Source organism: Hypanus sabinus, chromosome 18 (genome assembly GCF_030144855.1).
Source record: "Hypanus sabinus isolate sHypSab1 chromosome 18, sHypSab1.hap1, whole genome shotgun sequence".
NCBI lineage: Eukaryota > Metazoa > Chordata > Chondrichthyes > Myliobatiformes > Dasyatidae > Hypanus > Hypanus sabinus.
The window spans coordinates 25,177,494-25,188,863 of record NC_082723.1 but is presented as its reverse complement, the minus strand read 5'-3'; the positions used below and the strand labels follow the sequence as shown (position 1 = coordinate 25,188,863).

General features: G+C 35.7%; 1 protein-coding gene across 2 annotated transcripts in view; it reads left to right on the top strand.

Moving 5' to 3' along the window:
* Nucleotides 1-11,370, top strand: part of pbx3b (pre-B-cell leukemia homeobox 3b) — a 216,449-nt gene that overhangs the window by 193,821 nt on the left and 11,258 nt on the right. Inside the window, exon 7 of one of the 2 annotated variants that reach the window (XM_059993883.1) lies at nucleotides 94-96. The exons of the other annotated variant lie outside the window; for it this stretch is intronic. Within the exon in view, the coding sequence (XP_059849866.1) occupies nucleotides 94-96 (3 nt within the window). The remainder of the gene's footprint in view (nucleotides 1-93; nucleotides 97-11,370) is intronic. 2 annotated transcript variants of the gene reach the window in all.

The following is an 11,370-nucleotide window of genomic DNA, read 5'->3' as shown; positions in this document are numbered from 1 at the left end:
CTGTATGTGCACTTTCTCTAAGTACAGCTTGCACCTGTAAAGACCTAGAGGGTGAAACAAACTGAATAATTTCACTGGCAGCCAGGTTATCAGCAGGTGTGGTAAATTGAAATAATTATAAACACTTGGAAAATGCCTTTAGAGAATTTGGATTCCTTTATACAACTTAAATTGAGCAGATGTGCATTTTTTTAAAATGATTTATTTGAAAGGAATAGTGTGTAAACAAGAAAATGAGAATGGTCGCACAAAAGAGAGATGAATGGCACCCTGGGGAGATGCAATGTGCTGTGCTGGAGTGAGAATCCGTTGTAACACTGCAGAGAAACCAAAAGGGCAGAGCTATGTGGGGTTAATACAATGTTAAGCATCACGGAGAAAGTAGAGTTGTCCTCAGTCCAATCTCCCCAGAAGCACTGCAAAATCAATTCTGAAGAGCACAAGAACAACTCTCTCCACAGGCACATCGTCTTTTTGGTTAAGACTCTCTCATAAAAGTTACTGCCAGGACCAATGCTGTTTGCAGAATTTAAAAAGGGTAAAGCTGTCTTTGTGAATGGAACATTATCAGACACATGAAGTGCTGACTTGATCATTAGACTTTATTTTGTTGCTTTTAAATCACTGTAGTTTTGGTCCTCCAGTGAATGAAGCATATTTTAAAACTTTGAATATGACTGTTGATTTTATTTTTGTGGTATTTGACCACAATGAGGGGAAAATGCCATATCCTTTTAAATAATGTATTCAAATATTAATTTAATTCAAGATTAATCAATTTATTTGCTTGATGAAAGGTATAAAGATGTCAAATTAAAATGCAATTGCTTAGTGTCATTAGAAGAAAAATTTATATATCCCTTTAATGTTTTCAGACGGAAACGACGTAATTTCAGCAAACAAGCAACAGAAGTCTTGAATGAGTATTTTTACTCCCATCTCAGCAATCCATATCCCAGTGAAGAAGCCAAAGAAGAGCTGGCAAAGAAATGCAGCATCACAGTATCACAAGTAAGAAGGACCATCCACAATTTTTGAATTTATTCCGAAGAAATGTGTCTGCTCAAATTTAAAAATATTAAAAGTAAATTGGAAAAGCTGGTTTCAAACCTTTGTTCACTGTGAAGCTTCGGGTTCACCTAAGTTAACATGAATTGGCTATAAAGTTGATGATTTCTGCAAAATTAATGTCTGCTGTGCCATTTCTTTCTTTGTCTGATTTGATATAATGGTTAATTAAATTAAAAATATGTAAATTTGTGAATGATACTGAATTAACAGGTTTCTTCAAATGAGTGATTATGAAGCACAAGAAGTTGTAAAGTTGTACAGTGACTGGCTATTTAAGCAACCCTTGAATTAAATTTCCATTAAGTTTAAATTAGCAATGTAGTACAATTGTATAACTGGATAGAAATATTTACTGTTTCGATCAAGATTTTCATTTTACATTGCAGCATGTAATCATGTCATTGCTGGCACAGGTTATGATTCTAACTTTGGACTAAGTTCAGAAGGAGTTTGTTCATAAGCAGGGTTAAAAGTCTTTACAATTCTCTGAAAACCCAATCACTGAATATAAGCAAGTCTCAGACTTGGCAAGAAGTGTAGTTGTTCCATATTGTACTGAGACAATAATTAGTTTCTCTTCTTCTTTGTTTGTACTGAGACGTGTAAGGTTCATGTTTGTTTTGTGACCCTGGTAAATTATTTTTTTGACAAACTGCAATGGGAATTTAATAATTCCTGTTTAGGAGATTTTCAATGCAGTGGCGTGCTGTCATATTTGAAAATTCATTGATTAAGGAAGTCATTTCCTTTAAAAATCTCCATTTAAAATTTTATCTTTAAATTACATGACCAAATTAAAATAATCTAAAGAGACCTGATATTACAATTCAGGTCAGAGGCATCTGGGAAGCATGATCTGTGTTCCCACTTGCAACACTGACCATAGTTCACTTGTGACGTTTTGCTTGTGCGTTAGCCAGTCAGCTTCACTTATGGACATGTGTATCATATTTTACAACTAGCGATGACAGCTACTCTATTTATACCTATCAAAGTGTTTGCTAGGTGTCATGAGTATTGAGTTTGCTTCTAAGCTCAGTGATAAGAATGCATTGGTTAAGGTGACATAAACAGTGATCCTGGACTACTGAGTCTTGCATATCAATATTACAGCTCATAATATATTTATCATAATGTGGCTGAGGGTTAAATGGATTGTGCTTTAACTATTCATGGCTTCTGTTCTATTTTTGACATAATGATCGACTTAACCTCCAGAGGAACTTTCAGAAGCATAATTAGAAACCAGCTTGAGGTTAACTAATTAATTAATATTATTCCAATTGTTTCAACTGAGGTTTGAAAGAATCATCTGTAAAAGATGTACTGAAAAGTTAATTTCTGCTGACTGAATAAGCCATTTCTATTAAATTTTATTCATTAATCTTGTGTATTTGCTTAATAGAAATGATGTGAAATTGTGCTATGTATTTGGTTTAGTCCATATGCTATTCTTTTGCAAGAAAGAGTTTTAAAAGTGGGTTCAGACTGCGGTACTATTCTGCTGATAGAACCATCTGCTGATTAAGATGTTACCTGCTTAAACTAAATGCTATTGATGAATATTTTGTTAGAGCAAATATTTCCTAGAAATTAATACAGCTGAATCATTAATATAAATTGTGTAACTTTTTGCAAATCTGAAATTGACTAAATTGAATATTGGAGCTGGTTTCACCACTGTTTTGGCAAAAAAAAAAGTCAATCAGATAAAGAATAAAACTTCTCGTTCAGTTTGGTGGAAAGAACAAAGTTGCTCAAACAGTAACTTGTGCATTTGCTTTGTAATTCTTAAGGGTGGAAGCAGACTTGAAAGAGACTACACAAATTATTAATCTATTCCTTTTAAAATAATCTCTTGTTAACTGGTGTGTATGTCATTGTCTTCGGTTATAAGTCTCTGTATGTGAAGGTATTGATTTCTGTAAAGAAATTATCCATATATTAAATAGAACAACATCTTGGATTCTGTTGTGTAAGTGGAGAAAGTTTAAACACATGTTCAATGTGAAAGAAAGTGAGACACGGGACTGGGTGAAGAATCATTTGAGCCTATTGTATTTAGTAAGATCATCACATTCCTACCCGAAACTTATCTGCGGATTCCAGTGAAATTGAAAAATCCCTGACACTTGCGGTCTTGAATATGGTCAGTCATTGTGTATTCACAGACTTCTAATGACTTTTAGCTCTGCTTGTGAATAAACTGCTTCTGATCTCAGTCCTGAAGTCTGGGTCCTTATCTCAAGACCATTGCACAGTAGTAGTTACTGGTCTAGTAATTTGGAGACTGGACTATAATTTGGTGACATGAGTTTAAATACTTTTAAATTTCCACTCAAACTGGAAAGATTTTCATTGGTTGTCTTCTGCAGAGACAAATAGAAAATATTTAATGTCTTGGAAATTTTGTCACTCCAGTACTTTTAAGTACTAGCTTATCATTATATGAACTTTTAAAATTACTTTTGTACGGTATTTCTTGCTAGTGTATTCATAAAATGAGCTTTTCCCAGATATATCAATAGTTTGGTTGACTTTGCTGATTTTAATATCATCCTGGTCCTCGGGATCAGCAGTCTTAGCTGTAGCATTATATGCTGTTCTATTAAGTTCCTCCTATTCCCGATTACTTCACTTTGCAAAGGGTGGAGCACTTTTCCGATGGAGATTTTACTTCTCATGGGAATATAGCTTTGCTAAGCATTTTCATTACTTCTTTCCACTAAGTGTACATTTGTTACAATTATTTTTGTACTTCATTTCCAAAATTCAGTGATGCTTAATTTTTAAAACAGAATATTGCAAATAGCAATATCTACAAATGTGCACTTACTACAAGTGACACGGGGCAAATTCCCACTGGAAGGGGAATGATCAGTTTTATTTTACATCTTGTGTGTTAGCTGCAAATATCTTTTGATTTTCCCCAAATGAAGATTGTGTTTTTAATGAATTGTTTTCTCCTCAGAAAATTTACACTTGCTGAAGTTTAAACACACTTTTATACTTGCAAATGTAAAACAGGAACATGATTACAACAAAGATAGAAATATCTCTCTCAAATAAGTGATCATAGGTAGAGAATCCCACAGTGCCCTGCCACTCTAACCTGCCAGCTGTGGTTAGCAACAGTTTATTTGATGGAGAGGCTTGTAAGGATAAGCTGCTTTGGTAGGGGAAAAGCAACTCTTTGATCTCATCCATAACTACCTTTTTCCAGTTAATATTGCATTTTCTGAACATTCACACACATTTTTCTCTTTTCCTGGGCTTGTATATTACACATACTATACCTCTCATTGATGCACTGCACACACATGTACACAACCTGCTCACAAACTATCCACACGGACATGAAACCCTCCCAATCATCATGCACTCCTGTGTATATATGTAGCTACCTTATGCATTATGGATTCACCTAAGCACACACCTCAAAGAGTTCCTCAGATTTCAATTCCCAGTTGGTACAACATTCATGAGATTCAGGTATACCAACAAACTGTTAAGATTAATGAAAACCCCAAGTGCAGGGAGATCATTAGAGAACACCAATAAACTTTAAGCACCAAAACTTTGAACTCCATCTGGATCACACATTATTTATGACTCCTTCACTAATAAAGAAGCTATAAAAGACCCTGTCAATAATAAGCTGTGTGAATGGCTCCCAACTACAGTATGGTAGCTTATCTAGAGCAATTACTAATAGAACTACGAAACTGGAGAATTTTGACTTTTGTGTTTCTGTTTGGTGGGCAGTAGGTAAAATGGAAACAATGAAACTAAATAATAAAAATTATATCAAGTGCAAAAAGCATTTAAGTACCCACTGAGAATTTATTCAAACAAAAGTCACTACAAAAGGCAGAACAATTTTTTTAAAGAGAAGAATCATTGCCTCTGAATGGAATCCTTTATGTAAGTGCAATAAATATTCATTAAAATGTGAGTAGCTAATGCAGAGATACAACACTGTGCAAAGTTCTTAGGCACACATACATAGCTAGGATGCCTAATACTTTTGCACAGTACAGTAGTAATCTTATGTATTGCACTCTATTGCTGGCACACAAAAAAATAAATTTAATGACGCGAGTGATGATAAACCAAAATCTGATATGGGGTCTCTAATGTGGACTGAGAAGGGGGCAGGGAAAAGGGGAAGGGAGAGGGGAGAGAGTGGGAAGCACCAGAGAGACATTTTGTAATGATCAATAAACCAATTGTTTGGAATCAAATGACCTTGCCTGGTGTCTCAGGGCTGAGTGTGTCTGCACCCACACCAACACCTGCCCCTAGCACTCCTCTGCCACCTGTCCCACAGCACTGTCTCAGTGCTCCATGTTGACAAATACAGTACTGTACAAGTATCTTAGGCACCCTACCTTATATATGTGCCTAAGACCTTTGCACAGTACTATACTTGAAGAAGAATCACAGGCTTCTTTTTTCAGTGCCCCTCATTCTTGATCAAATTATAGACTGACAGCTTAAGTTCATGGGAGACCTACATTAAGAGTAGCTTCAAACTATCATGTCTGCTGTGTTCTGGCTGTAGATAAATAAACTACTTCATCGGCTTTCTATAGAAGCAGATGAGTGTCTTGCATGGTGTCAGAAACAGTGAATATTTATACTTCAGGAGGCACTGAAAATAACTGTGCCATCTCACAACGGCTCTAGTATAATTTGTTAGCCCTTAATTCTATATTTTATCCAGCAATTTACATGTTCTTTACTTTTAATCCACTTCTTGTATACTCAGGCTAATATAAAGGCTTTTTAGGTGTACTTTTCTTAGATTAGATTCTATTTAAAACACTTATTAGAATATACTGGAGGTACAATTGTTTTTGTCAAAGGTAGCTTATTCTCAATGCATTTCAGCTTTTCTGCAAGGGATGGCTTCATGCACTGATAGTTACTGTCAGCATAGGTCTACAGATTTTTTTTAAAAATCCCATTTGAATACACAATAAAACTACAATGTTAATTATAAAAATATAGCATGCAACAGGCAGTGTAAAGCTTAAACCTGAGACAGACAAGGCAGCTTAATTCATTTGAGATCTGTTGTTGTGATTCATTGCATCAGCATTTTCACAAGGTTCACTACAGTAGTGTGATGATTATGTTGCTGCATGAATAATACATAAGGTCTAGATTAAATCTAGAGTGAGCATTTAAAGCCCATTAATTGACTTTGAATTAATTTTTTAAAACAAAATCTGTAGCGATGGTCATGAAGTTAGCAGACTATCATACAAATCCAGTTTATTAATATAGCTCCTGCCTTGCTCAGTCTGACTTCAGGTCCATTTGTTTTTGAGTGACTCCTACCTATTATCTGGAAGAGTCTGGAAAGTAGTTCCAGAAAGTAGTTTGTTGTTCAAGAAGATGATCCTATGTTTCCAGCAATTGGTAATAAAGTGTTTTTCCAGCCACACCTTGAGATTGAATTGAGAATGTCACCTCATTGACAGATCTGCTAACCCAGGAGTCAATGTGGTGAATACTCCCCATCTGCCTTCTACCTCAAGTCATATACCCTTTTTTAGGTAGCTGGGTCAGACTTGTATACAAGATTCCAGAAACTATCTCAGAATGGCTTTAACTATACTGTCTTAAATAAAAGTTGTTTCTTTTACAATTATATTTCATTGAATCAGGTTTAATATCACTGGCATATGTCATGAAATTTGTTGTTTATTATTTGTTTTTATGTAGTTGTAGCTATAAGAGCTTATACTTTCATTCAAATTTTTTTTTACATTTCAAATGCTGTATATTTTAATTGTTTGTAAATGCCAAAACTTGCTGGAGAAATGGAAGCTATAAAAGATCAAGAGTCTGAAACATTAATATTTATTTATTTATTGAGATACAACATGGAATAGGCCCTTGTGTACCTTCGAGTTGCACCTTCCAGAAATGCCCCGATTTTAACCCAAGCCTAAGCATGGGACAATTACAATTTACAATAACCAATTAACCTACTAACTGGTATGTCTTTGGACTGTGGGAAGAAACCAGAGCACCTGTAAGAAACCCACGCAGTCACAGGGAGAATGTATGAACTCCTTACAGACAGTGGTATTGCACCCGGGTTGCCTGTACTGTAAAGCATTGTTATAGTCACCATAGAACATAGTACAGCATTATGCTACCATGTTGCTCTCTTGCAGCCTGATCTCCTCAGTCTTAAACAATATGTTCTATCTCCAGCATCTTATGACAAAAGTTTAACAATTTTACTTGCATTTTGTGTTACAGTAGACAATTCTGAGGCCTAATGAAAAGACGGGCAGTGATAAATGGTTAAAGATTACATGCTGTTTCTATGTAGACAATGTACAATTTCACTTAACACCAGTACAGAATTGCAGTGACCAAGCAAATCTTAGGGTGAAGAGATATTTTGAAAGGAATTGTGCATTTGCGATTGTCAGCAGAGCCCCATTTTCCTCTATCCCTGGACCTTTCTGATCACAAGGGCAATAAATCTGAATGAAATGGCTTTCTAGTTTGATTTGGAGCTTTTCGTCAGTCAGGCTGTATTTAGGTCACTGATGCCTATAAATTGAACAGCTTACTGGCAAACGAATGAACATTTTAGTATTACAGAATCACACTGTGTATTAAAGTGTTCATTTGTTTGCCAGTAAAGCTATTATCTTGAAGAGGCCTAGACTAATAATCTGTAATGTGAGTTCAAATCCCATCAACTAAATTTGAATCTGTTTAAAAAAAATCTGAAAGTAATCATGAAACTGTCAGCTTGTGATGTATCCTGCTGGTTCACTAATTGTGGAAGGAATTGTACTGCCCTTAACCTGGTCTGACTGTAATCCATTGCTATCATTAGTTGGATCCATGGGGTTAAAATTCATCCTTGGTTGCTTACTGTAAACATCCAATTTCATATTGCCTGGGCGTGATTGCTCTTAGGAAATTCAGTTCCACTGATTTTTAGTAGAACAAACTAGAATACATAGTGCAGCTGTTACTGTATGGCTAATGTTATTGACTGAGAATCTACCTTTACCACTTAATTTTTATTGTCATGATATATTTTGTTCATCACTGTTCAAGTTCTCCCATTTTATTTTGAGAATGTATAAATACCCAACAAATCATAAAGGTAACAATTTCAGGAAATTGAAATCCAGAGAGTTGTTGTATAGCAATGCAGCATTCTCAAATATTTTCATTTGAAGGTTACAGAAAACAGCAGGTCACTGATTCTGAATCTGTTGGTAGCCAACGTGGTTTCCTCATTTCCTGTCATTCACTTAACAGAGTGTGCACACGACAGGACCCTTCTGAATTGTTCCCTGTTTGTCACTTGCCTGAAAATGTGCCCTCAGGTAGGCACCTGTTCTAGCAGAGAAAGAGACTTCTGTTAATTAATCTCTCTTTCATTTAGCATTAGAAAGGTCAGAATTCTGGTAGTCTAGATTAGGGAAACAATTACTTTTATTTTAAGATTTCTAAAATTAATCTAAGTGTTTTATTTATTTGTAATTCAACAGAAGTGTTTGATGTAGGCTGACTCATTGATGGCAAGTTTGGAGCCTCCATATTAAACCTTACAAATCCAGAAATGCTGATGACAGCTTGGCAGAGTAATGACAATGTTGGCTGATAGCTAATGTTCCAGCTACAAAATCAGCATTGTTAAGTTAGGCCTGATATCAAGTTGGTGGTTCAGGCATCATCGTTTACTGAAGTTATAAACCATAGAAAACACAGGATGAAGCCATTTAGCCCATCATACCTCTGCAAATCAGAAAAGAGATGCCCAAATTAACATTGTATGCATACGAGTGTACTTCCCTGCTGTTATAATCTAGATCTAATAAAGGAAAGAATCACTCTTTTTTTTTTAGCCACTCTTTTTGACTTGTGGAGCTGCCACACACTCAAAGGTTCCATTGCTTCTGCATATCACTCAATATCCTCCAATTATTGTCAATACCAACTGAAGAGCAAAAACTGCAGATGCTGGAAGTAAAAATAGAAAATGCCACCAGTAACATCTATTCAGTTTTTGTCCCTTCACACATACCTGTAGATCTGTTCCATCTCCAGTACTTTGTTACTTCTGATTTCAAGGAAAAAATGTGTTTTGAATCTTACAGTTCCAGCATTGTTTTTCTCCCCTTTCGTGGCTTCATTCATCTTTCTCTGCCTACATTTCTACAGATAGATCAGCTGTGATCTACAATCATTCATCACCTTCTCTCAGATGATAGGAACAACATTAGTTTCACCTGGACAACCGTATTACTGAGATTCCCTTTGTTTTCTCCATTTCTTCACCTCTCCACTTCAACTTAGTGTACTTATTTTCTCACTTTTCCGTTTCTGATGACAGATCATTGATCTGAAACATTAACTTTGCTCCTTTCTTCACAGCTGCTGCCTGATCAGCTGAGTCTTACCAGTATTTTCTATTTTTTATTTTGTGTATTGCATTATCTTGTACCTGTCAAAGTTCATTACCCAGCAGTTATGTAGATTAAATTTCATTTGCCTTTTTCTGCCCAACTGACCAGATCATCTTTCTGAAGTTTAAATCATTCTTCTTCACTACTACTACAATATGGTGCCTCCAGTACTTGAGTCTAAAACATTAATATATAATACGGAAACCAAGGAACAAACTTCAAAGCCTGCTTCCAATCACAATATCACCTATCAGCCATTTGCCTTGTTTCTTGCCACTGAGCTATTTTTGGATCCAATTTACCACTTTCCCATGGGCTTTTACTGGTTTGATCAGTCTGCCATCCGAGACTTTGTCAGAAGGCTTGCTAAGATCTGCATAGACAACATCAAACACTCGATACCCATTCTCTTCTTACCTCCACGTAAAATTCAGACAAATTAGATAGGCACAACCTTTCCTTAGCAAATCCCAGCTGGCTGCATCTTGATAAATCTTTGCCTCTTTAACTGAGAGTTCGCTGTCCCTTCAAGTGGATTCCAATACTTTGTGCATTTGTGATGAAAATAACTGGGTTGTAATAACACAGTTTATCTCTACCTCTTTTTTTAAAGAATGGTACAAAGTTACCAGCTCTCTAATCCTCTGGTACCTCTTCAGTTGCTGGAAAGGAATGAAATATTGTTGTCAGCCTCCAGCTTGTTGCATCTTTTCCATTGTTGTAGCACTTGACAGTTTTTTTTTGGATTTGAGTGCATTTTTTCTGTGTCTAAGTAACCTTGTGCCACATGATGTCCAGGATGACACATAAAGATGACACATAAAGAACACCCATTCAGTGTAGTGTTAAGTAGTTTCCAGTGCTGTAGAATCATATTGCTGTATCCAAATAAGTCTTTAAACATGAAGGGGACAATATCGGGGTGGGGATGGAATTGTCTTAGAATTCAGCATTCCTTATTTTCAATTATCATGTGAATTCCAACAACGGCATGTAAAATGGACATTTCCTTTTCGTCTAAAGAGCTGAGGTGTTCTTGTTCACGACTACAAATACCCAAATAAATCATTCTTAATTTCAAATGTTAAGTTAACTCTTTCTGATTGTTCTTCATTCCACAGCTAATTCACAAAGTAACTCTTGAATTTTGCAGGTCAATCTCTTGTAACAGTAGAGTGTCTTCGAAAAATAGTTTTGTTCTTTCCCCTCTATAATTGTAAGCTTAGAATGCTGCAAAGCCAAATCTATGATCAGACTGGCTCTGTCTTAGCTACAATTTCAAAATCCTTGTATTGTCATATTACCATTTTTATATCTACAACAAAATGAGCTAGATGCTGCAATAACAGCCTGTTAAATCTGGTAATGCCAGTTTAATCTTGGGCTAGTAGTATAAGGAAACAGCTAAGTCTCCAATTTCAATTTTGCAATATCGGCAGTAATTTGTTATGAAGGCCCAACCTATTACTATTTCATCTTCCAGTCAGAAAGCAGTCAGTGGAGTTTTGGATCCTACCTACTTTGACAGTTTAAAATTGTGCTACCATTGATGCAAAAGCCTGATGAATGTGTTGAAGTAGAAATGGGCAGGTATCAGTATAATATTACGATTATCACAGGAATAGTAGTAAAAACGTGGTCTGTTACAGGCAAACTGATAGGGCTTCCTCCATCATGACAGATTATTGATTGTATGATTTCTAGTTATATTCTTCCAGACAAATTCAACCCGTAGAAGTTTTTTTTGGTTATCATTTGAGAAATATGTAAAAAAGAGTCTTCATGGTATATGGCATGCCAGCATTTTTTTCTTTGTAGTTGTGAGGAAAAAACATCAGATGAT